The 27130-nt window shown below is 43.8% G+C and overlaps 1 protein-coding gene across 1 annotated transcript in view; it reads right to left on the bottom strand.

The window, feature by feature from the left end:
- Positions 1 to 27130, bottom strand: part of rassf5 (Ras association domain family member 5) — a 49993-nt gene that overhangs the window by 6287 nt on the left and 16576 nt on the right. Inside the window, exons 2-3 of the mRNA XM_015342791.2 lie at positions 22815 to 22936; positions 28 to 138 (exon numbers count right to left, since the gene is read on the bottom strand). Of these exons, the coding sequence (XP_015198277.2) occupies positions 28 to 138; positions 22815 to 22936 (233 nt within the window). The remainder of the gene's footprint in view (positions 1 to 27; positions 139 to 22814; positions 22937 to 27130) is intronic.

Genomic DNA, 27130 nt, shown 5'->3' with positions numbered 1-27130 from the left:
TTGTCAATATGAACATACGTTCCTTACCAGTTTCATTCCAACACATTCGGAAACCTTGGAGTTGTAGTCCTCGATCTTGCTCCTGATCTCCTCCTCCGACAGAGCCTTTGGTTTTTCCTCCTCTTCCTTGGAGGCATTCTGAAACCCATGGAGCAAAAACAGGGTTCGGATTTAATACAAAGCATCAAACTCATGTTGCTCTGTTAAGTTTGTAACTTTGTGGCACACGTTGACACAATAACAGATCAACCCCTAAATTCAACTTCAACTTTCCAATAATCTAAGAAAAAATAAACCCAAAATGAGGACTGTGCTAACTGCTTGGCTCACAGTTTGTGCAGGTTGCTACTGGTTACCTAGACGAACAGGAATCAAATTTGATGAACTATTTAAAGGGATATGTGCTGTGGCCAAACTGAGGAGAATGTGGACACAGGTGCTGGACATCCACTGACCAGCTCAAGGCGGCAATAATAAATAATTTTGGGCTACCTGCATGATGAATATATACTTTATATACTTGAAATATAAATTCAAGTATATTTTCACAGCAATGACAGTGTGAGAGTATGAAAACAAGGGCATGGTTTGACTTATTTAGGGCTTCTCAACTTACTTGATAGGAGACATTAAATACACAGCACTGGAACTCTTTTCTTATAAACAGGGGAGTGAACTGGGTTAAGGAATTGTTGGATACCCGATGTTTGATATGAATTAACTCGGTTTACTAAAAAGCTATGAATGAGCACCAGAAGATAAACGTGGGTGATCAGAGGGATCCTGTAGCTGGACAGGCGTCCAATACCAGCTTTGAGCACAAAGATAAGCAACATATAAACCACAGAGTCCTATCCTAGTCCTAGCCAAATCTGTAACAGCACTTACATGACTGTCCCAGCTGCACAGACAATGGCTGAATCAAGCCTTCAGCTAGATGCTGTTCAAGTGATTTACAGGAGAAAGTAATGTATTGTTTCAGAACTTTTAACTCAGTAATTTATGTAACTGAAACCTCAGTAATCAAAGTTAACTTAAGTTTAGCAATATAGCTTCTGCACAACTTTTCCAAGGCTCGATACAGAACTAATGTGAAGAGCACAGTATCAGGGGGTTAGTGTATACTGAAAATAGGTGGTATTTAGCACATGGTGATTAGTCAGTGCTTTCAGAAAAACTTGCCTTTCAGCATCCCTAACAGTTCTCTTTCTTTGTTAAGACATTATTTCGATGTCACTGCGCAAGTGACGGCTGAATCAGTGGTCCTACAACGCACACAACAAAGAAAGTGGTTATATATAAAATCCGTCAAGGGCAGTCTCCTCTGATGTCGGTCTGAACCCGGGGGGAGGGCAGTGCATCTTGGAGTGACAGGAGTGGAGCGTTTGTGGCCAGACCCTGGCTGCTCTCTCTCCACACCTGTTACTCTGATTCCAGCAACAATGGCAGCTCTCCCCTGAGGTGCTCAACGTGCGCACAGAAGATGATGCAGAAAGAGTAAACTTCAGCTCTGCAAAGGCTCTGCATGGCGCCAGTGTAACAATATCCCATGGGCATACAATGGTTTAAGAAAATGTTTCTTTTTTTAATACAGTAGCAAGTGGCATAGCCTCCTATAAACTGTAGAATTTCCCCACACGCCCTGGAAGGTCAAACCTCCTCCTGTATCTCTGGGGTTCACACAGCCTGCACATCACTGGAGCAGGGAGCCTCCTGGAGCAGCGTGACAAAGTAAAAGTAATCCAAAACACCTGTGCGCATCATTTTACACTCCGCAACATACAGTTCGTCTCAACCGAAAAGATTTCTCTCTCTTTTAACAAATGTGTTTCGATTTCTGCTGAAGGGCCGAGAGCCGAGCTAAACTTCGCAGAACTGGACTGGAAATAAGGCAGAATAAAGGCTCCCACTCCCCGATTACTTGAAGAGTGAAGCTGCCCTTTTCAAAATAGTGCGTGTGACATCACAGCAACATGATGATCCCAGATCATAACAGTAAGAGAACATTTTTCAGCAGCCTGAAGGAGGTACCAGGGTAAAATGCACGTGAGTGTCTGGAAAACTGTGCAAGGCTTTGTGAATTTGAACCCTAATGACAATAGGTCAAGATGTAAAAACCGTGATCGAAAGGAAGGTGAACCTCCAGCCCCGATTTGTCAGTTTCTCCCCGGAACACTATGAGCTCCAAACCCCCTCTTCCTCCTGAGGTCCGGCCTGCTCTGATGCTCATCTGCACCCCTGTCTCCAAAATCTATTTTTACATCTACATTGATTTCAAAGGAAGAATTCAATGTGCGAGCAACATGACCTGTCAACATGGACCCTTGCTGGTGAAGTAATGACTGCTTCCAGATACTCGATTTTGTTTTTAGTTTAGCCATTCTTCACGTCTGAGTAGACTTCGGCAGGACAGGGCTTCGACAGCGGTATTTTGGGATTCCGGCTGCGCCTCCCGCTGCTGGGATAATTTAACAACCCATCATTTATTCATCATTAACCTCGCGCGCGGGCTGACCAGAGACATGAGTTATTTTCCGAGAAGTGTGGCGGCAAATCCGCTTTCCTTCCCAAGAGCAGAACATCCCTGCTTGAGGCTAATCGGTGCCATCTGAGGCCTGCGGAGCTTCAGTAAATTAACGGGAACGCAGAGACCAGACAACAGATTGCTAAACTGTCATGCGTCAGGGGGTCACAACATTTTTTTACCATTTTAATTCATATGTTTAATTATCCTAATCATTCCAAGGACTGTCTTGCAAGAAAAAAGAAAGAAGCAAAACCGTCCACCTAACTGTTGGTTTAAAGTCTGTTTTACAACCCAGAGACACTGAGTGGCTGTGAAAGAGCTGATAAAAACAATGAAATCAAGGACTGTCATTCATTCACAGTGCTGTGTAACTGCAGGGGAGAGTTTTCAGCCAAACAGAAGTGATAACGTCAGGTCTGAGTGCCTGTTCTGTATGGAATGCACCATACAAAAGTGGAAAAGCTACGACAGCGCTCAGGAGGGGGTACTGAGCGTGGCAGCAGGCTGAAGGCCCCACACAACTCACAAAGACAGTGCTTGCAAACTTGGGTCCAGATCATGTGCAGAAATGCCCAAGTTTTCTTTCTCAGGCTAGAACTGAACAGGAGATACAGTGAGGACAAGGGAGCTGTTATAGGGGGCAGGGATGGAGGAATCCCAATTTACATCTTCAGTTGCTGGTAGCCGAGTTATGTCATCGGGTTTGAAGGGACACACAGTCAACTCCTATGTCTTCCAAGACACTCCCTCTTACACTTTCTGTAATACTTTTTTTCACTTCAAGTTTTGAAGTGCATTGAAGCTCCATTCAGTGTTGTGACCCCAGTTCCTGATTTCATCTCTTAGCCCGAAAAACAATGTTTCAGAGTGGACGGGCAAGAGTGCACCTGCAGGCGTGCTCGCTGACAGGCCCATGCGGGGGGGAGACACAGCACGACTACAGGTGGCGATTTGGGGAAGATGCGTCCCCTGTCCCATCCCCAGCCTCCTCTCCGGGGCACTGCAGCATGCCTCACTCTCTCAGGGCCTCCCTCAGAGAAACCCCTGCACTCCGTGTGTGTGTGTGTGAGAGAGAGACCCCAGCCAGCCTCTCCTGTGCTAAATATACAGGACCGCCAATTCCTGAACACACTTTCCTCCACAAACATAGAAAGTGTTTACTTCAGAAATAGACAAAAGGCGCGCCACTCCTGGAGAAGCGTGAGCTGGCTCTTTCCACCCGGCCCTCATACAGCTCACGTCCAGCAGCAGCTGAGGGAGAGGTACAACACAGGCGCAGATAGGCAGAGAACTAACTCATGCCCTCGTCCTCTCACCCCGTGCAGCCCACTGGTACTAGGAAAGGTTTGGCCACAGACTACAGCTCGTCCACAGATTTATTTTCTCTTTTAATGCTGGCTGTCTGCTAAAGAAGGACTACAAACCTTCTGACATGGAGCACAGACCTTCTCAGGGCTCTCTAAATGGACGGCATTATAACTTGTATCCATTATCCAGATTATCCTGCCTGTTACAGAATAATGGGATAAACCTGTTGCCGTAGTGGGAACTTTACGTCATGGTGATCATAATCCACACCATGGGAAATGTGTTGCCTGCACCTGGGAAGATATTCACATTATAGGTGTGCTCATTAAGGCTCTAAGAGAGTGAAGCAGATTGCTTGTCTCTGGCCAGGTTGCCTTCAAGACCATAGCTTGATAATACTATCGATATTTTATTTTCCAAAAATTGTCAATACATGAAACAAAAATGAGTAATCCAGGTAGAGCGGTTGATTTGAATGATTAAATTAAACCCCAGCAGATCTGTCAGACTAGCCATGTGTGGATAGTCTTATTCTTCAACACAGAAAGGAGTGCTGAGGACACAGGGAAGATCTTTGGTAAGAGAAAAGATCATGTTAGAGAAAAACGCTGTGAATTGTTGGTGATAAAACAATACAAAATAGCCAAAGATCAATGCATAGCCGCAGACTTGCATGATACAGTATTACCACACTCCCATCAAACATATCGACTCTCTGTAGTGAAAACTAGATCACCCAGTTGTAAGCATCTTGAGCATAGAGCACAGCTTTCAGGGGTGGCCCCTAGGTGGGAGTAAAGCCAATACTTGTTCATTTCTGCTGATAAAAACTCATCACTCTCTTCACTGGCATTAGTTAAAACCAGGCTTGCTGACGCAAAGGGGAAGAAGATCGAGAGGGAAAAGTGTTCAAAACATAATATTTCCATTTCCAGTGCGGTAAGTGGCAGCAAAGCTCAGCACAGACAAAGAAGAGGTAAACCATATGATGGAAACTTGCATAGTAGGAGGGTGGTCTTAGATGTGTGACTGTCCTTCACTGTGCTTTTACCTTGGTTATACTCTAGAGCAGAACGGCACATGATTGCGGTATACTGCACAGTAATGAGGGCTGGTCACAGGCGTGGAATGTGCTTTCTAGTAGATGAGTTACAGATGTCAAACCTGCCTGACGGAGACAGAAATTCTCTCTCTTCGGGTTGCCCACAGAAACTCCAATTCAAGAAGAAATCAAACTTCCAAGCAAATTTCAAAAGCACTCAGTGCTTCCTGTGTTAGCTGTGACTGCTGTTAGGCAGCTCAGGGCAGCAGAGAGAGGAACGGACACACTGAACCCTCTGGAACAATCTGGGGCTGCGTTTCCATTGTTCTTGCCTCAGGTGACGATTTCGGTCACAATCAACAAAGCGTAATCATCCGCCACATCAGAGCGATCTGTCTTTCCAGGAAAGCTGAAAATGTATTTTCAGAATAATGTCTATTAATGTATACTGTAACTGTATACTGTCTATTAATGTATACTTTTTCAAAAGTGTCACAGCGGTGTTGTTTATTTGAGAAAGATAAGGGATGGTTTTTATTCCTTTTATTCCCTAAAGAAGGCATCAGTCGCGTTTCTTAAATTTCATCCATGAACATTTGATCATGGTTAAAGTAAAAAATGCTGTTTTTTTACTGTTGTTCCTGTTAAGATATTCAACTTACGTTGGCCTCGAGCCCTGTTTGGGCAGTTTTGCTCACAGAAGGAAAACAACACCTCTTCTAAAGAATATCAGTGAAAGACATAATCCTGCACATTATAAGAAAATGTCAATTTATCCCTTCATTCCATAACGTCATTTACCTTTTGTCAGAATAAAATCCTATTAGGCTGTATCCTTTTAGAGTTTTGAGTGAGGCGCTGCATCAAAGCTTTTCTATTTGTCAGCGTGAAATTAACTTCCGCTAGTTCCTTATTATCCTCTTAGTCCTGGACAGAGAAGACTCCTGCACTTGGGGCCCAGATCCAAGTATTCAAAATCCTCAAAAGCATCGACAAAGTCGATCTACTGGACTTCTTCAGTGAGTCATGAACCAGAAGACACAACTGGGAACCCACAGCAGGCACTTCTTCCCGTAAAGGGTCGTAGGAGTGTGGAACAAGCTACTCAGCCATGCTGTTGAAGTTTCTTTCATAGGACTCATAGGACCTAGATGAGCTGGGTGGCCTCCTCTGATCTGTAACTTTTCTTAAGTTCTGTTAGGGAAAACCTTGTGCATCCATATCTGAAGAATTTAGGTGATGACACTCGTTCACATTGTAAGCTTAGAAAATGGGGAAATTAGGACTGGGGTTTCTGTGGTGGACAAAATATTTGATACAAATTTAGCTTATTCTGTCTCAACTGTGTCAAAAAGAGATATTGTAGCCATGTAGGAAGTGCTAGTTCTTCTTAAGTTCCACATTGTCACAGATCTGACGAGTAAACTTCCTGAAACATCACTCTGTGTGTGTGTGTGTTAGATACAATGCCCCAGGATGCAACACACCGCCTGCCCCTCTGCCAGCTTCAAGAGCTGGCACAGAGGTACCCTGGCCGGGCTTTGTCTTGAGAGAGACACTTCTCCTCAGAAAGGCCACGATGCATCAAAAGTGATTTCAACGTCACAGCTGCAGAAATGTTCAATTAAACCATTTTTTCCAAAAGGTTTACATGTGATCAAGCAAATTTCAATATGTATGTATTTTCAGCTAATACATGAGGTGCGGACCAACCCTAAGACTTTATCAAGGCGTTTCAGTGTCGCCAAGCAGGGAGGTCTCTTAAACTAGCTGGCATCTGGCACACACAATTGCTGCTGACTGTCAGCAGTGGAGACAGGGAACCCAAGCGCCCTGCGTGTTTGTAAAGTCGCAGAACAAAATGTGGGGTGGGGGGTGGGGAAGACACGAGAAAATAATTGTGTGTGCAGGTTTTGTATTTCTTAACCAGAAACAACGACCTCAGCAACAGGAAAAAAAAACTTCATGGCGTGCATCCAATCAGGAGGCTTTCATCTGAGCTCTGAAGAGGAGCGAGCTGTTTGACAGATTGAGGACTGTGGCTAGGGCGCTGGCAGAACATAGAATACGCACTCACTCACTCAGAACAGGGTGTTAGACGAGCCTCAATCTGGGAACGGAAGCTCTTAACCAATGCCTCATTTCCTATTTTCACTTGCTGGTGATAAGGAGAGGCAGCAGTACAAGACTGCAGGGCCAGTGGCAGCTGCATCATCAAGACTGAGGGCTGCAGGATGAGGGCATTTCGCAAGTTACGGCTGTTACTTCTCTCTTAGGAGCTGGTGTTATGTTTGCTAGCTCTTTGACCCCAAAGCAAGTTGGGCACTTTTTACAAACCCCCATGTTGTTTTCTGGTGATTGACCGGGGTCACAGGGCTTATCATCTTGAGGGAAGGATCAGGTAAAAAGGTCAAGATTAGGTCCTCAGATTTGAGTTCAAAGAGAGGGAGCACACACCTTCGCTGGCTACATGAAGCAAACTTTAAGCCTTCCGCTTGCCCACTGCTGTACAGTTATCGTAGCTAAAGAAAATAAATGAGGTTTCATCTTCAAGTTCCCTCTGCCTCTCTGTGTCACCTGAGCTACCCCATCTTTCCACAGTTCCTCTCGCCCCCTGCCTGATTCCACCCTACAGCTGGCCCTCAAACCACAAGGCCCGAACCAGGCCTATGAAACAGTTGTCATAGCAACAAGCCTCCTGGTCTGTCAAGTCACTTCCTTTCCACATGACAATGAGGAAGGAAGAAAAGCAAATTTGCGTTATCGTGATGGATGGGGCTAGACAGCAAGGATTACCTGTGTACAGTACAAAACCACTATAAAATAAAAAGCCAGCTGGCATTTGGTGCAACACAACTGATGTTAAACAACAGATACTGTATTTGCAATTGTAGGCCTGTAATATTTATGTATGAAGGAGCCGAATTCATTACATTAAAATACTCTGTTATGCATTCATTAGCAAACACTTGAATTTACCAGTTATGCCATTCCTGCTTGTTTTTCTTAGACCAGCTCCAGGCAATCACACTTTAATCAGTAAGAAAGGAGCAGTAATAATAACTGTGGGAGATCAATATCTTTGATTCATTGCCTCAACTTTCAAAGCAAATACTGTTGTTTCAAAATGCCTTAGTCTGTACATTCCCACTCACTGAACAACCATGACAACCTAATCTTTCTAACAAGCCTGTTGTCACTGTCTCTTAAACTGCGCCCCTTTAATGCCAGTGTGTCTGTTATTTATTTGTTCTCTCTGTGTACGTTACCTGGTAACAGGAGTACATCACTCTATGAATAATGAAAGTGCGGTTTTCAACAACAAGGAGGTTTTCTTGAATGTGTTTGTGTCCCTGTTCAACTCTACTGCGTGTCATGTACAGAACAAAGGGGTGTGCCACCTCCTGCCATTATTCACGTTAGTCCAAATTTAGGGGACACATCAAACTCCAGTTTTGGGCTGAACACGGGGCACAGAATTTGGGCAGCTGTATCATTCACAGCACACAGACCAGAGGCCACACAATCCAGGCTTTAGTTTAAAAGAGAAGCACGATATTGAGGTTTGACTGTGCTGACACATTACAGCCGTGATGACTGTTTCTAGAAACAAAAAAAAGTACAGGAACATAAGACTGGTTAGCAAAAGCATTTCTTAAACTTGTAAAGTTCTAGACATTTGTGCGAATATGGGACAAACTACCCAGCCATGTTGTTGAAGCCAGCGTCTTGGTTGGATGAGATCCTCAGATTAAGTAACTATTAACTACCAAGCAAGCAACTGTGGATGGGCTGTGTGACCTCCTCTTTTGCAACCTTTCTTGTGTTCTTAAAACAGAAATCAGAAAGGGAAATGATCTGTGTGCCTATGAGAGACCTTAACGCTCTGACAACTTTCCCTCACAGTGTCTCAAGCAAATTGTGTTTACAGCAGTAAGTTCACCTGGTGACCTCTACTAGCTGTGTATAATCCCTGCCACAATGAAATATCCGTGCAGTAAAAGTGTAATAAAGAGAGCTGTCCTGCTGCTACAGTATATGACGTGGTACAGTTTAACACACTCCAGTGGGGAGGGAAACACGTTAAGACTGCTCCCGAAGTGCACTCCCTATAGTGTGTATGGTAAACATACTCATGACTCATTAGGACACATTTTTTATATGATATCAGCATGGAATTATATGGAAGATCATTTTCCATCAGATTTTCACCATAAAGCTGCTACTGCAACATTCTTGTATGCACTCAGAAACATGCATGACTGTTACCATTGTCATATACGGAAATGTTCATACTGAGGGACACTCACATCTGTGACAGGTTGTTCCAATACACACTGTCAATATGGGAATCGCTCATTAGCCACTAGCCATCTTCAGAAGAGGCTCCAAATTAAACTTTAGTAATTGGCTTAATTTAAATGTTAACTACAGGAGGATTTGGTCTGTGTTTCCCCTTGAGCAGTCATTACCCTGGCCTGATTTTACACTGTATTCATCTATAAAGAGGAACTGCAGCAACGGAGAAGCCAAGTTCCCCTGCAAGCCGAACAATGCAGCTTTCACAAAACACACAGAGAACTGTGCTTGACTGAAACTTGAATTTCTTCCACTTCTGATCCCCATCCCCATGTGCAAGATACATCTGGGCATAACTTCATGCCTTTGTGGTTAGGATTGTTTTAACTGCTCTGATCAATAATTTAAAATGACAATTTTCCATTATCTCGCTTTGCGGAAAATAATTATACTAATCACTTTTTTTTTATTTGCAGAGCAAATCTGTCTTGAAGTATTAGCAGTTTTCAGATATCCTCCAGATGTGTGTCAACCTAGCGATCTAAATTTTTTTTCAAAGACACATTTTGACAACACCAATACATTATGTATTTCTCCAGTCTATTTTTCTAACCAAAATGTAATAGGGAGATGCATTAGAGCTTATAATAGGTCCATACATTTCCATTTATATTCAAAGGATAAAGAAAGAACGCAATTACATGTAGCACTAGACTTCAGAAAACCACAGACTGTCTGTATAGCAACATGCACCTGCCTTTGTACACAGTAGACTCAGTACCAGCTACTGTACTGTATGTGCATACTGTATTGAGCAGTCCATGGAATAAAAAGGTAAGAAACCTGGACCTACAGTACTTACAAAACACCAACCCATACAATACTGAATCAAAGGCAGACTTTGGTTATGAAAAGGCATTTGGGATTTGAACATCTAAAACATGTATTCAGGGACACCTGCAATTGTACTGTCCAAGACACACTGCCTGCATGTCTGAAGCTCCCATTGAAGGCAGCTGTCATGTCAACACCTGGACTTGATCCCTCCAAGAATGTGATGAATAGAAACACAGCTTGGGTGTGTTTCACTGGCATGATTTCGAGACAGCACTGCATGAGATTATTGCTCAGTCAGGGGTCCTGTTATATCTGGAATTGGCTTATCCGTTTATCCAGTTTTTCATCCTTTTTTGGAGACTTCACAAAATCGGGAGTGTGATCCAGAGAGTTCTGGGTTTAAATCTTGGCTGGAACACAGTTATTCCTTAGAAAAGGCACTTACATCTGTATCACCATTGTATTACCTGACTGCTGGTCACCATTGTAAAAGTGTAAAACTTGCTCTCTGTTGAGTTTTCTAGTTTAATAAAGGACTAAATAATTTTGAGTGCATTGTTTTCATGAAAGTAGGAAAACAATAAATCAAACAAAACAAGTGTTGAAAATTAAATTAATGTTTTTTGTTTAAAGAAAATTATGATATAAAGTAATTTTGGGACTCATGAATCCATGAATCACTAAACGGTAAAGACCACGAACATACAAGTACTTTTCTTTTTGACTATAAAACTATTGACAATTGCTTGATTTAAAAAAATAACATTCTCCATTCTATTAAGAGTCAGTGTACTCTGGAACAAGCTGATGTTTGACTGGGTGACTGCAAGTCATTCAAAAGACACAGGAGCATAAACAGCAGATTCAAGTGCTACAGTGCCTTGCAGAAACAATGCAGCACACTTAGTTCAAGGGCATGGTTACTGAAGCCTGCAAATTGTGCCCAAAGTTCAGGGCCGGCTTCATTGCATCACCTCCCTCCCAGTCCACACCCGTTGATAAGAAACTATTAAAAACAAGGCTAACCTGTTGTGTTTGCTGGTTTGCCCATCTATTAAAGAGCTCTTTATTTACTTCCACCTTCTTTCCTGATGTGCACTTTTAAACCTCAGTTAAAAATACGAACAGGCTTCTTCAAGTCAAATGTGACCATTGCAAGGCAGAGGTACTGCAGGTTAACTAAAAATAAAACTGTAAAACAACTGCAGGATGACATATCTCAGACAGTTTTCAACAAAGTTATTCGGCTACCCGAGGCTTGTTTTTTTTTTGGTATGAGCTTGATTAATAAATTAGGTTAATGAAGTCATTGAGAACTGGAGGATGTGTGCAGGGTATCTGTGTCAGGTCTGTTTCTGAAGCTTTCTGGTACAGTGCCCTCTTCTTACAGCTCTAGAAAGCCCAGAAATCAGTGTTCTGATTAGCCCAATGTCATTATTTCCAGACCCGAGCCACATCAGCTCATGGGGCCAGAGATCATCCTGGGATTTGTAGTGTGAAGCGGTCATCAGAGAGCACATGACTCCCCCCTGGATGGGACACCAGTCCATCACAAGACCTAGTCCCCTTGGAAGTGCTGGTTCCCAGCTATACTGGGTGGGCTGTAGCAATCAGGGTGAGGTGCCTCACTCGAGCGACAGCAGCAGACTCTATACAAGGGGACTTGACCAACCAGTGCAGCTTGCTCACTGTGTTGCAGTGCCCCCAATGCCACAAGAGCATAAGAAAATTTAATGTCAAATACAGGCTGTTCAGCCTGCAAAAACCTGCAAAATGACTTAATTGCAACACCAGTCTGAACACTGAAAGGTCCCAGTCTGTTAACCTCAATACCTGTTATCTTTAAATGTTATCCTACCCACTGTTTGTATAAGAAGTTTTTATTCTTTACTATCAACAGCTATTTAGACTCGCAGTCTCAGCAGACAGCTGTTGTGAGACCTGTCAGAGGTGATAATAACAATAGTGTGTATGTGCTTTGGTTTTTAAATGAGGATGTGTGACTTTTTACAAAGCCAGGGCTACGAATGAGGCTCAGTGCTCCTTCACTGTGGGATCACAGCCCCCTGGAGAGAAAAGGCCATGATCACGAGTCCCTGTTGAGACGGACTCAGGGCGTGTTTGAAGGAGGAAATGTTGGGTTGGGCTGGGGATTGACTGCTGATGGCATGGCGGCAAAAATCTAGATGGTAGAGGGGGACAAACACAAACGTCAAGTCGGTTTTCCGGAGAGCCTGCAATAACGCTGCTGCTCGGTTTCAAAATGGCCCCCAACACACAATACGAGAAGGCGTAAAAAACTCCAGCACAGACAGATCTTCGCCCCCCACACTTTCTCTTCCGGAACAGGAAAACCCAGCTGTCTTGTACACAGCGGTGGGCAGAGGGAATTGAGGTCACGTCTACTGTAAATGTTTTTTACACTGATTGAAGACAAACGTTTCAGTATTTCGGAATCCATACAGCAGTGGAAAATTGATTAGAGGTGTCAGTGCTAACGGTGGCGAGGCAACAGAACAAAAATACAACTTTTCGTAGATGAAAATGAACTTCCCTGCCACAATGCTCCATTTTTTATTTTAATGCTAGCTGCCGAGTCTTGCAATCCTGCCTGGGAGTTAGTGAGTTAGTGAATGCTAGAAGGCTCCAACTCCCATGATCGCTACCCCTATTGGACACCGAATTACACAACAAGCATGTGCCTGTGTGTGTTTGAGAGCCTTCGGCCAGGACACTACCAGCTCGCAGACCCAGAGAACAGCCGAGGCCTCCAAAGAGGGGCTGCAGGCTCTGTGTCCATCAGCCAGCCTTTCCTTCCTATATTGCACATGGAGGCATCAGAGAGGCACTCTGGAGTCTGACAGAAAGTTAGGCAGCCATGTAACAACAGTATTTTAATTCAATTCAAACTTCATTATCCCATCGGGGAAATCTGTTACAAGTCCAAACAAAAGTACAACAAAACCAAACACCACCAAAAAAGAGTTCAGAACCACGGTATATGGGCTTGATCAACCCTGGCCACAGGGAGACTGTTACAAGACACCCTCGCAGTAGACAAGCAACATTCATTGCAACAACACGGTTTCCCATGGCTTCCTGTGAGTGGCATCATGCTTCTGAAACCTATTCTGCTTTCGCCACAATAATGTGTCCAAACGGAAACTGTCTTGCATGATTGGTGTGAGCTAATAAGGAGGGAAGAGGTGAGAGCAGGGGACCTCACTGCATGAGGGAGCTCGGTTCTCTTCCTGGCTCTGCTGCTTATACTATGGCTGAAGAGAGTGCCTGTGTCCCCATGCTGAGGCCAGCCAGTTCACCAGGTTCTGCACTGCCTGCAAAGTCTGCAGGAGAAAGTGAAGCCGCCTTAACTTTCTGGTGAGGGGGAACAGATATGGCAGTGAGAGGCACATTACTACTAATCGTTGAGGGTAAGCACTATAACTCTTTTAAATCAGGCTTTTCATCCATTCTCCACCTAAAAATATTTTAAGTGCTCTTATAGCACGGTTGATGTGACAGAAACAAGCCCATCAATGGGCATGATGCGGATGTGCTCATGCAGATCAAGGGGAGCTTTCCCCTCTGTGCTCTTGAAACCAGAACAACGCACATGCTTGCAGAAACCAAATTCCAGCTACGAGTTTCTAGTGCCTTAAACAAAAGATCGGCAATCTCTGAAACACTGCCCCTCGTATCCCTTCGCTTGTGTCTTTCCCTGGAGCACGTTCACACCTGAATTGGTCTTGGCCTGTGGAATCAGATGTTCCTGTGAAAAGCAGACAACCTCCCCATCCATCAGGAGTTTACCGGCTGAGGCGTCACTGTGCTGTACTTTCCCTGTGCTGTCTCTAACTCCTGTCATCTTAGCAGAGCATATTTCTAATTGACAAGGTTTATAAGCAAAACAGGTAAAAAACAAACCACTGGCTTTCAGGATAAGAAAGGGGCAACTAAAAATTGAGCTTCCCGAGTTTCCGCACGCTTGTTTTATCTAGAAGGCCATCAAGAAAATGAGTCACTAGAGAGAGCAAAACAGTTTTTTTTTAAGAAAAAGGACAAAGGAAGAGGAAGTAATCTTGAACATTCTGCATCCTTGTTCAAAGCCGTTCAAGATTTCCGGCCGTCTCTGCCTTCAGAGTCTCAAAACTGTCCACCGATTGTTCAGACTGACCCAGAATCCTTCAGCGCATTAGCACGTGGTTAATGAAGGAATGGCCAGTGCGTGAGGTTTTGGAAATAAAAACTCACACAGGACCATGCTGGTTGGCTATATATGGAAACAGATTCACAGTTATGGCCAAGTTATCAGCTGTGCCTAGATTAGCAAAAATGGCTGTTGTCACAGGTTGTGATCAGGAGTGCTTATGCACACCACTAATACACCAATCTGCTCATCACATGCTGATGATATTAGAAGCTATAAGCAAGAGACAGCTACAGGTTGCAGCACAAATCAAACATAAGAAAAAGTCCACTTGAAATGACTTCAATTGTAATATTTAACAGTTTAAATTCTCACCCAAAAATATAAAATATACGTAGTAAATGTATATATAGAATGATACATATTTGACCAGAAAAAGATTCTTAATACCAAAGGTAGGTTTTCCTGTTAGTCTCTGTCACTCATACTCTCTCCACCATGTAACACTTTAAAAAAAAAGGTAAAAAACTTAGCAGTACAGTATATTATATGAAGTTTACTTCTGAGTAGAATGAATAAAAAATGCTTGCTTGTTTGTCTTTCAAAAAATCACTATACTACACAAGTGCTTATGTTTGCTTTTCAAAAGGCAGACCTCTTTCACCCTGAGAAGCTGCGTTTGCAAACATTTCTAAGAACCTGAGGAAACTTCGAGACGTTTGCAGGTTCTCGGAGGCTATCCGCACGCGTCGCGTGTTTTTCGACCCTGGGAAGGGGCAAGCGGTTTCTTTGGGGAGGGCATGCAGTTTCTCTGAAACGTTACCTTGGCTCCTTGCTTGGACTGGCGAAAGAAGGTGGTCTTGGCTGTGAAGAAACAGTCTTCAAGGTCTTCGTCCAGACTGCAGTATCCACTGCTCATGCTGTTACTCCCGGTCATTGAAGAGGAAGGGTGAAGCCAGCATGCTAATTTAAAGACAGACCAGCCTTGTGTCAAGAATCTCTGCCCTTCATGGGACGTATGTCCAAGAGATAAAAGAGAGAACAGAGGCCAGTCCAAAACAAATCTGTTTTTCCTTTCTTTCCTTCTTTATAATCTTCTCTCCTCCAAACCCGCTGCACATGTATATGTATTTCTATCTTAGCAGCAGGTCATCAAGCGCACATCATGGAGAGTTAACAGAGGTATTCTCGGAAACAGATCCACTCAGTGCTGCACCTGTCTCTGCAGCCTGTGACTGGCCTCCATCATTCACGTTTCCTGCCGGGCAGATCTGACGTATAGCGTTCACACCCAGGACCAACTTGACTAGGGCCGCGATCTTCAGGCTGTGGTACTGCAGGGATTGTCAGGGATTGAATCAGAGCTCATTCTCGGAGTGCTGCAGCTCCAGGCTGCTGTCCACGAGGCTGGCTGGTGATTCCCTTGACATGTCGCACAACAGATCCCACAGTACCGGAGAGATGGACTTTGGAGTCGTCCTGCATGTGAAGTGGACACCACTCTTTCTGCTGCGGTCCTTGGCAGTAACTGCACCAGCTGCGCGGCTACAAGCAAAATCCAGCCTCTTCCTGCTGCTCTTTCATAATTTCTGTACAGCGAGATAAGCGGGCTGCACCTCCTCTCTCTCTCTCTCACTCACCCATCTGTGGTTTCATCTGATCTGCTAAACTGCCTATGAGCTTGCCTGTGAGCTGACAAACACATGCCTCGCCCCTCCTCCTCCCCTTTTTCCTGCAGAAGGCTGCTCTCAGCGCAGCCTTCACCACTTCCTCTGCAAAAAAGAAAAGGTTTCAGAATCTGCATACGATGTCACGTCTAACCCTGCAATATCTAAGAGCACAACCGTTAAAAAAAAACTGAACATAAAGGAACTACAAAAAGGGCTGGAATCTCACATGAACTCAGAAATGAATTCCGGACTAACATTAATAGCAATTCCAATCACATACCACCTAATTAATAATATATAATTAACATTCCAAATTTAGAAAGATGAAGGTAGTTCTGGATTTATTTTAATGTGAGTGATCCTAGAGCCTCTCTGATTGCAATACAGAAACGGTTTCTGGATTTTGACCCACCCTTAGCAGGACTTTGTGTACAAAACGCATGGGCAGTTCACACAGGAACCAGCTTCACAGAACGCAGGTCTGCCTGGTGGAAAGAGTGATCAAACTGTGATAAAGGGAAAGAGAACGACACACTGGACCAGCGAGCAGCAGGAGAACGTGTCCAGTCACTACACACTACGCGCACAACCGGGTGTAGAAATTCTACTGGGAAACAGAATGTGGCAAAATTCAACATGGCATTGCAACAGACACGTGTGGATTGTTCATGCGGAGTCCTTGTGCCCTCTCAAAAGGCTTTGAAACAACAATAAAAATCACTTGTAGGCAAGTCGAGCTAAGGTAAAAAAAAAACGCTCTTGCCAAATTACCAGTTCTTCTGTTCTCTCTCTTGTACACGCTGCAGCATATTGTAAAGAAAAGTCAACTTCTAAGACACAGCGCAGCTACGGGTTACAGGAAAGACAAGGTTGAGAAGAATGATGCCTGTAAGGCAGCACAGCGTCAGCACGATGTGCAAAGGGTTAATGAGCGATTGACTACCAAGCACCGCACCAGCCTCTGGGATCTGGAGCTGTGACCTGGGACCATCAACTCTGCAGGACAGCTCATGGTGTTTTCAGCACACTCAGCTAGTGAGAAAAGCAATATGTCCCCTCAGTCCCAATGACTGGAACAAACTGTCCAGCCATGCTGTTGAGGCCGGTATACTTGAACACTTCTGTAATTGGAAAAGACCCTCGGATCAATTAGCGACTTGTACCTAAAAGAGCAGTACAAGCTGAATGACCTTCTCTCATCTGTAACCTCTCATCTGTCCTTGTTGATTCCTGTGCAATTAATCCTTACAGAGTATACCGAGCCCATTTTTAAATACCTGTCTGGGAATCTCTCTTGATCAGGTTCTGGGTGTCTCAAAGTGCTGTGATTAAAGCACAAGCAGTATTTTTTGTATTTAATACCGAAAGCAAGAGTACGTCTAAATTTTGATGGTGGTGCTGTTATGACTTTATAACGGTACAGTACATTGATATGCATGAGTTGTTTTAACATTAATCTTTTCTCCGTCTCAGAAGTACCCGAGTTGCCTTGTATATATGTCAGAACTGGCCTTCTTTTTTTTAAATAAACTTTCTTCTTTTTTAAAATATGTTTTTAAGCTAATTAAGTAGGAGAATACAGTTTTTATGACAATCACAAGTCGAATATACAGTATTCAGTACATTTCTGTATAGACAGTATTACAGTATATTATTATATATATAGTATGTTTTGTTTAAGTCGAATATATTTTGTAGGGTCTTTAGAGTAAAACAGATTAAAAAAATAAAATTAATATTATAAACCAGTATCCCTCACCATTTTGAAGTGACCTTTACAGAGTTTTATCCTTTTTAAAATTAAATATTTTGTGTCCTGGTCTCTTATTTGCCTTGGCAGTACAGTCTTGATTTTTACAAAATATAGGCTCATACTCCAGCTCAGCTTAAAGACCTGAAGAAAGCAAGCAAAGCTTTTAAACAGGTAATCTCCTTTAAATACCAGAGTTTTAAGCCCTCGAGAGGCTGTTTAGTCAGAGGGTAATTAAATTTTCATGGACATAGCATTTTAAAGCAGCATGAGTTCTATTTTCTTTGCAAAAGACCAAAGTACATTCAGAAATACTGGTGTCTCTCAGGGGGTTGGTTCAGTTAACTGGGTAGCTCAGCCTTAAAACCCAGATTCCATTACAGGAGAGATTCTGGACAAGATTTTATAAACTATACCCCACATCTGTTCTTTTGACAAATCACATGGCTCTTCAGTATTTGGTATTTATAATCATCAATCTGAAAAGTAATAATCGAAAAGGAGCTTACTTCTGAGGAATTACAGAAAGGTCAGAGAAGGGCTCTTTCCTGAATATCCAGGTCCAATGATGTTTACTTATGAACCAAACCAAGCCAGGAGGAACTGTGGGGAATGAAGCTAAGGAAGTGGGCACGCTAACTCGATCGCTCTTACATAGCATTTCAGCACAAAACCATACAGACACCCGATCTCTGGGCCTAGGCATTGCTTTCCAGATACCAATACCAGCGGAGTATCACAGAGGCTCATCTGAACATTGCTTGAAATTCTGCTCCCCGGATCATGGATCACCCCCAACTTAATAATTAAACCTGTTCATTCCTTCCCATGAGGAAATAGGAAGCAAGAAGGGTAGTCAAGCACATGCAAGCCTGTCCAGCAACCGCCTGGCCAGACAAGCAGGTAATGAGGACCCTGGAGGTGGTTGTAAAGAGAACGTGGATGCTCCTTCTGCTTCTGCAGCTTTAAAATACAAACACTTTGGGGGAAGGAAAGCAAAAATAAAACTACTAAAGTGAGCTGCTGCTGTGCTTTCAAGCGTGAAATAAATTGTGGGCCCAGTTTTAGATAATTGGCAGCAACTGGATTCTGTCTCCAGAGTCTGCAGAAGATAAGCAATTAAAATAAAACCCCAAGAGCTTAGTCCTCCTTTTCAGGAAAATGTTAATATACTTATTACTGGACTTGTAGGATTTGTGCACGGGGAGACTGCAAAGAGGATTTTCGTGCATGATTCATATTAATGTTAAAACCCTGAACTGGAAATGAAATCGCAGGCAAGCTGCTGCAAACTCTATAAGAATGATGGCAGGGTAACACCGCCTGACAGATCATGCTCATTTTTCTTTCTTCTTATTTTTTCTGAACCTTACATTGAGAAAATCTGAACATTTAACGTCCTGGGAACCTGTGAACAATTGCAACCCCACCCTAAGAGCAAGTCCCAGTTCCTCTGTCTCTCTTTTCTACTTAAGGATCTTGAGGGATTTCCTTGTAATGTCTCTGTCAAGCCCTCAGTTTCCTGGATGCTCAGGACCTCCAGCACAGCCACATGCTATTGTGACAACCACTTTGCTCATTCCATAATTTTAGCCAAGACTTGTTAATAATTCAGCTCAGCTGTAACCCTATACAGCACAACCCGAAGTGCACCACAACAGTTTGCACACTGACTACATAAATGAAGACTCATTGTTGGAGCAGCTATTAACCCAAAACAATATTATTGCAGGGTTTAAAATGCTGCCTATCCAGAAGCCGGACACGTTCTAAATTCTAAACACCTGGACCAATGCCACCATTAAAGCAGATCATAGGTTCAATGAAGTAGTTCAGAAATAATCTGAAACGAAAACCTCAGCATCCAAGGACCTGAGCTTAACATCCCTGAATTAATTGACCCAGTTAATTCAACCATTAGTGAACCTGCTGGGCTGTGGCTCTGGGTCGTAGAGGAAACTCTCACAGGGCTGCCTGCTTCAAGAGTGGTTTTAAATGTTAAAATCAGGTTGCAGTTGGGGCCTCGTCCGTGTGTTGCTCTCTCAGCCAGAGAGAGCAGGGGGAATTCAAGCTACAGGGTGTGACTCTCCAAGTCACTGTACCCCATTTCACAGCTCACAGGGCAGGCCGCAGAGCTAGATAAAGGCCTCCTCTCTCAGCATGGCACAGCGTGAGGACACGTCCTGCAGTGGGTCTGGGATGAGGACTGACAGGGAGCCGCAGATATCTGTGCCGACGGCGTAATTATCAGTCAGCGCCTTGTCACTCTCAGTCAGAAATACTCCACAAACAGGCAGATTTCTGCTCAGACGGTTTTCAGTGCACGTGCGTGTGTGTCACTTCAGACGTGCATGCGCATGAGAGAGAGAGGGTGCCGGCATGTGTTGTGCAAAAGAGGAAGCAAAACAGCCATTTGCAATGGGGGTATGGACTTTGCTTCTGTTTAAAACAACACTTTCGACTGAGCACACGAAACAGGAAATGCCAGAGAGCTGCAGTTCTCTGATCTACACTCTAGGTCATTAACTGGAGCCTCCCCACCTGCCATTTTCAGCAGTAGGAAGATAGGAAGGCAAGCTCATTGTTGTTTGTTGTGTAATAGAGGTTTTTTTTTGCCACTTTATAAATAGATTGTTTTAGTTTGTGTGTTAATAAAAAAAGTTTTTTTGAAGAACAACGTTTGACAGTAGTCTGTACAGTATATCACATTTACTACATAATAATTTTACAACATAAAAACACTTACAGCAAAGCTGCAAGGGATGCAAAATATATTCAGCAATATGCTGAGTTGAAGACAATAGTGATTTGTCTTTTTATTTTAATGGCTGCCTAAAAGGAGTAAGGAAAGTGTCTCGATGGCACTTTGTGGGCAGCTTAAGGGGGTTTTACTGGATGATGGGCATCAAGGAAATTTTCTCAAAATGTTCTGGACTTTCTGAAGGTTGTTTCTGAAGGACTTTCTGTAAAATACACAGATCTTCTAACACACACACTGCTTATGCTAAAGGGTGAGGGATGGAGCGACTGAGAAGTTAAACAGGAGGGGTGGCCGCGACAGTTACTGAAACTGACAAAGCGGAACTTCAGAACGCAGACGCCTTCAGAAAAGCCCGCTAGCCGAGAGGCGCTCTGCCGAAGCCGTTACGATGCTTGGGAACTGTAACACACATCCTTGTTAGGAAGACCGTGTGTCACACAAACACAATAGATGAGAAATACCGTCATCGAAAGGATGATCTACAGATGTTTATAGAGGACAATAAGAAGAAATAGAAAATTTAATGGGCAAAAAGCAGTTTCCTATGATAAAATCACTTTTACCATTATACCTGGCTAGAAATATTGCCACCTGGCTGTGACAAGAAACAAACAGCAGGCTAGAGACAAGAACAACATCTAAGATACATTTATTGAATATGTTCCTCTCTGACACTCAACGTTTAAAGGAAGACAAGGACCAACACAACAACCCCTTGCCATAACACTTTGTTCTCTAAAAGCATTAAATGTTAAATACTTAGCTGTTAATCTTTTGTTTTATAGAGATGTAATCGTGCGGCTGCATTTCGCTATTTTTAAAACATGCATTATGAAGTATTGGTTTAGTAAGCTAATAGCTTCAAAATCCTCCTAAATCCCTTTCCAGCCGTATTTCAGCCGATTGACGTTTTCTGTGGTAATTAACTATTTAAACGCGTCTCCTGGGAGAAGAAGCGAAAAACAAAACAGGAGCCCGCAGGGCGCCACGGAAATGACAACAGTAACGTGAGACCGAACCACGGTCCTTCCATGAGCCTGTTTTAGGACGTAGAACAAGGCCAGAGCACTTACGCGAAAGTTACGCCCATTTGTACACAGCTAGATAAAACTTAATTTCGAGTTAGGCGAAAAGACTAAATGGAATCTGGACAAAGTAATTACTCTCAGGAGGGTGCAATCTTAAAAAAAAACAGGGACAACAGTTAATGAGACGGGTGTGAGCGAACTCTTCATATCGACGATGGCGGATTATTCGAGGAAGAACCCTAAACTCGAAGACGTACGTTCCGTACGAATCACCAAGGCCGTAAAATGAAAAAGTTCATTTTAATTCATTTGCTAAGTAGAATAACAGAGCTCGGTTATTATGCCTGAGGCATTTCCTTTTCATCCATTGCCTTGCCCACGTTTGTGTGTCAAAACGTACAGAGCTGTTTGGTTGTTTCAACACAGTAACCCACTTTCATTACTAATTAACACAGATACACTCTCTCCTGGCAGCAGCGCTTTCATTTACTAGGTTTCTTTTCGTCTTCTATCAACAATTCCTCTGGCACATCAATTTAATCTCAAATTTACAGCCCCAGTGAGACGAACACTGAGGTGTGTAGGGGCTGGGGAGTGTGGGATAAGTCACTGAACCAGTGCAATGCAAAGGCAAACAAAGCTGACATTTTCAGAAGAAATAGGAAAGCTAAACTGGTGGGTCTACTACGTGAACTCGGATCTACTGATGAACAAACTCTTTTTGACAGTTGTTTGTCCTGCAATGAAAATGGGCCAGATGTAGCCAAGCGTGACAGCGCCACCTAGCTGTTCCATTGGTGTTGTGCATGTGCACCCAGGTTGAGCATCTGGCTCAGAGTGAAAGGATCTGAAGCAAAGTTAAGACTGAATAAACCAAGGTACTGGCCGATGGGTTTTGGTGTTATGATAAATCCTGTAACCCAGTTATAACGTCAGGACACCGGTGCCCCAGGTGTCGTTTCCTCACTACAAAGCGATAGAGCCTCTTTAAAACTCCAGGTCTTTGCGATTATTTCTTAGACTTTGTTTATACCTTTGGGACAAAGTAAAAGTTGCTGGAGGGGTGAAAGGTGTTGCAGAGCATTACTGGCCATCGACATTAGGTCGAAAACCAGTAAAGTGGCAGCTGTGACAACATCTTAGAAAGACACAAGAGTAGGGAAAGAATTGCAACAGACCAACCAGCCAGAGGTGACGGTAATCATGTCGGAGAACATGTCTCATCTTTTCATTTTGAATGACCTCAGGCCAAACGGCATCTGCTGCTCTAGCCAAACCAAATATATAGTTCAAGACTTAGATCGCTTGCGGGTGGAATAGGAAAAAGGTTAACAGTCCTAGCAGTCCGGGCTCTCATGAGCAGGTCCTTCACTTACACGCTACCTGAGCTGTATAACAACAACAAAAAAAGACAATGCAAGCGAGACGAGGAGTCCTGCACTCACCCGGGCTCGGCGCTCTGGGCCAGGACTCTCTTGGGAAGGGGTGTCCTCCTCTTGCCTGTCCTGCTGGTTGCAGTCCAGCTGCACAAGACCCTGACACTCCAGGTGACACGTGTAGCTACAGTCTGGAAGGAACACCAAGTGCGAGAGCAGGATCAGAAACAGGAAACCGGCTGGGAACACCTGCACACCTCCAACTCTGAGAGGGACAGACCCCTCCAGGCTGTTCTGACACTCCAGCAGGTCACACTTTCCAGATGGCCGCTCTGTGCTGGCCACAGAAAGCGCCCTACATGATTAAAATACACCCTTATTTAGGTTTACGATGATGACTTCACACAATATATGGGTCTGTGATTGTGTACAGTCTTTTACTCTGCTTTTACCATGGTATATCCTAGTATACCTTTATAGGGATAGCTCTGTGCTGCTCAGTGCTTTCAGACAGCCATGTTCTTGAAAGAGGACACGCACATGGGCAGTTTGTGAAGCAAATCGTCAGAAAATGCTCCAGGAACAACAACGAGATGTCTCCAAAATCAAAAGATTCCACTGGCAATTAAGTAGCTCCTCTAGAACGGAAAGCCACACCTAGGTGCTACATAATAGAGTCCCGTATCCACTAGCAACTGCCAGTCCCGTGGGACCTGGGCGTTACACAGTAACTTTCAGGATCACAGAGCACACTGGCTGCTCTCTCTGTGGAGGGGAAGTGCGAGAGAGGGTTAAGAACATGAAACATTATGAACAAGAGGAGGCCCTTTTGGGACCTCTGTCACATTTGATAGTTAATAGTTAATTGATCTCATTAACATCTCATGCAGCTGCTTCTTGGCATTAGCATCAGCATCATGACTGGGTAGCTTGTTCCACACTCCCACAAAACTTTCATTATTAAGGTGGTTATATTTTTATTGTGAATGGGCAGGTTCACAACTTTTATCTTGATTTCCCCATGGTCTAGTGTGCTAGGCGCCTGTTTGCTCTTGAGTGCTATGGAAATAGATGGGTGATGAAAGCAGGTGGGAAACAGTCCTTGTAAACCAAACCTTCACAACTGCCTTCCTGGCCAGGCCTGCTCTCTTCGTGTCAGAGACAGGAATACCAGGGAAAATCTGAACTGAAGCAACATTCTTTTCATTGCATATATTTAGACTTGCAGAACCCATTATCATTACTCCATTTTTAAAAAATGATCCCCATGTTGAGGCATGCCCATATCCCTCTTTGTTAATACTCAGCGACATAGTTGTGAAGCCAACGGGTGTGAACCTGGTCAGTACCTGGATGGGAGACCTCCTGGGAAAAACTAAGGTTGCTGCTGGAAGAGGTGTTAGTGGGGCCAGCAGGGGGCGCTCACCCTGTGGCTCATGTGGGTCCTAATGCCCCAGTATAGTGACGGGGACACTATACTGTAAACAGGCGCCGTCCTTCGGATGAGACGTAAAACCGAGGTCCTGACTCTCTGTGGTCATTAAAAATCCCAGGGTGTTTCTTGAAAAGAGTAGGGGTGTAACCCCGGTGTCCTGGCCAAATTTCTCATTGGCCCTTACCCATCATGGCCTCCTAATAATCCCCATCTATGAATGGCTTCATTACTCTGCTCTCCTCCACACAGATAGCTGATGTGTGGTGAGTGTTCTGGCGCACTATGGCTGTCGTCGCATCATCCAGGTGGGGCTGCACATTGGTGGTGGTGGAGGGGAGTCCCCATTACCTGTAAAGCGCTTTGAGTGGAGTGTCCAGAAAAGCGCTATAGAAGTGTAAGCAAGTTATTATTATTACTGTGTGTCTGGCACCCCCTTGTGGCACCTTTGATTAACTGTAGCGTGAAGCCTGCACCTTGCTTTAGGGACAATATATCCCAGAGATGCCAGGAACAGATACAAAATGACAGGAAAGAACTTTAATACTGTTTTCTGAGCATGTGAAGATAAAGTTGGAATTCGTTTCTTTGTCATGACCCTATAGTTACTGCTTTTGTTGAGGTATATTAAAGACCAGCAACATATGAAGGTAGGATTTACTCAAGCACTGGGGGGGGTTTTTGGGTGAATATTTTCTCTGTCAGGCAGGTATAAGACTTATCAGGAACCTTTAATATAACTCTTAGCGATGCTGTGGTCTGCTATGGTTTTAAAGTGTGATTTACTGAGACATATTAGATAAGACAAGGGAGTTAACCATGATGTACCATAACTAACATTCCTCAAAAACACACATGGTTTCCATCACGGTATATCATCCAAAATGCCAAAATTCCACAATTTTGTAGGGGGAACACGCCCACACTAGAAATTAAATCAGTACTGTACTGAAAAATTCAGATTTGGGAACCACACAGCAAAAAAAGCAAAAGCATCATGGTATGGCACTGAGGAATCCAATTCTTAAGTTTTTATTTAATAATAAATAATAAAGGCAGAACTAAAGTAACTAAAACAGAAGGGTCAGACCTGTACACTGACAAAGAAGCTTGGAGCAACACAACGGTAACATCCGGAAAAGGATGGAAATCGTCTACATTTGCACAGCGTCTGAATACTCAAAGAGAAGTGTTTTTTCTTCCGCCACCGTGTGTCACTAAAGCTCCTCACCATGCAGCTCTGATACAGTGGTCTATCCCAGTTCTCCAACCCTCCCACCTCTCCTGCAATCCCAGTCAGGCACTGTAGTGGTAATCTGGAAATCATCGTTCTGAGTAAATTGGAGGTCATTAAGGACCACAACCTTTGTACCCATCAACCTTCAGGGACAAGTTATTTTGGCTGAACACATTACTTGCATAAACAATTAATAAGCCATGAGTGTTCCCAAACAAAGCTGCACTGGGGAGCCCCCATGGCCCTGAAGGCCGTAAGAGATGTCAAGACATCTTGCGGTTGTTCTCTCTTGTGAAGAACTGGAGGTTGCTTCTCACCGGCTCAATCTGCTTTTAAGTCACAGCACACAGCTGAAGAGAAGAGTCACACGAGGAGAGTGCTCTAATGGAAAGCACACTGCAAGGCAAACTTTTAAGACTAAACCAATCAAAGGGAAGGGAAACAAGAAAACTGTCGTGATGTATCAGTGCCAGTGTCTCTGCGGCCTTTCATCTGATGTTCAGTTATTCATTATGTGTACAGGCAGAGCTATCATGTTAACATCTCATTGAGGGTTTTGTGGTCATAGTGAAACCCTTTAATAAGAAACTGAATAAATATTTATAAACAAATGGATTTCACTAACTGAACAGGAAGCTCCTTTGTACTCGGGCTGACATAAATGTTTCCAGATACTGGCTGTGTATTACAACAAAGATTTGTTTAAGAAATAAAACTTGCTTTCTTCCTGTACCTCCCTTTTTTATTTTCTTGTGCCATCTTCTCGACTGTTCTCTTGCCGACCAAGAGTTGTTGTTTTTTCTGCTTTCAATTAAAAGGTCACGCTTCCCCAATGGCTCCGTCTAGGAAGACGCACCTTTTCGGGGGGTTTGTATGTAATAAAAAGGAGTGTCTTATCATCCTCTCACTCGCCAGGCTTGGCGATTCATGTACAGCAAGGAAAATCCAAGTCAGTGCCAGCAAGCAGTTAATTCCCTCAGAATTCCCTCACCCATCCTAAACATCCTGAGCCAATAAAGCAGGGTTTCGGAAAGTCAGTCCAAGTGAAATGCTGAATAGGAAATCACTATTTTAGTGGGGGGGGGGTTAGGAGGAAGCATCCATCCAGCCTGTCCTCCGGATCACCCCTAAGCCGCCCATTCCTCCCCACCACGTTGTGCCAATTCTGTGTAATAAAACTCTAACGAACCATCATCACACACATTCCCACCTACTTTCCGACTGCATCCACTGCTGCGCCGTGGGGAAACGGCCTAAGCAGAACCTCCCCTTCAGAGGGCGGAAACGGGCTTTTCCTGCACATCCAAGACGACCCAAAGTGACTGTGAGGACTGGACTGATGCAAGAGAGGTCCAGGCGTGAAAAGTGTCTGAATCATACTGTAATAACAAGATCTCTACAATGCAGGCAAAGCCCTGTGAAGCAGATAAAACACATCTAGAGCACTTTCTAACTGAATAACCAGTTTGTTTGGCTGACACTTTTATCCAAGGGGTTTGTACCTGTTTAGACAGCCGGGTATTTTACTGGAACAAGTCACGTGAAAGGCACAACAGCAGTGCTCATGATGGGATTCGGACCCACAACCTTCCAGCAATGAGTCCAGAGCCCCAGCCGCTGCTCTGCACTGCTGACCCTTGTCTCACCCTAGCTCTCACCCAGCCGCTCCCCAGCGCACAGATGACAAGAATTTCTATGCCAAAAAAACAGACAGTT

The sequence above is a fragment of the Lepisosteus oculatus genome, chromosome 5 (genome assembly GCF_040954835.1).
Source record: "Lepisosteus oculatus isolate fLepOcu1 chromosome 5, fLepOcu1.hap2, whole genome shotgun sequence".
Taxonomy (NCBI): Eukaryota; Metazoa; Chordata; class Actinopteri; order Semionotiformes; family Lepisosteidae; genus Lepisosteus; species Lepisosteus oculatus.
Note: the sequence above shows the minus strand (reverse complement) of the source record. Positions and strands in the feature narration are given on the sequence as shown.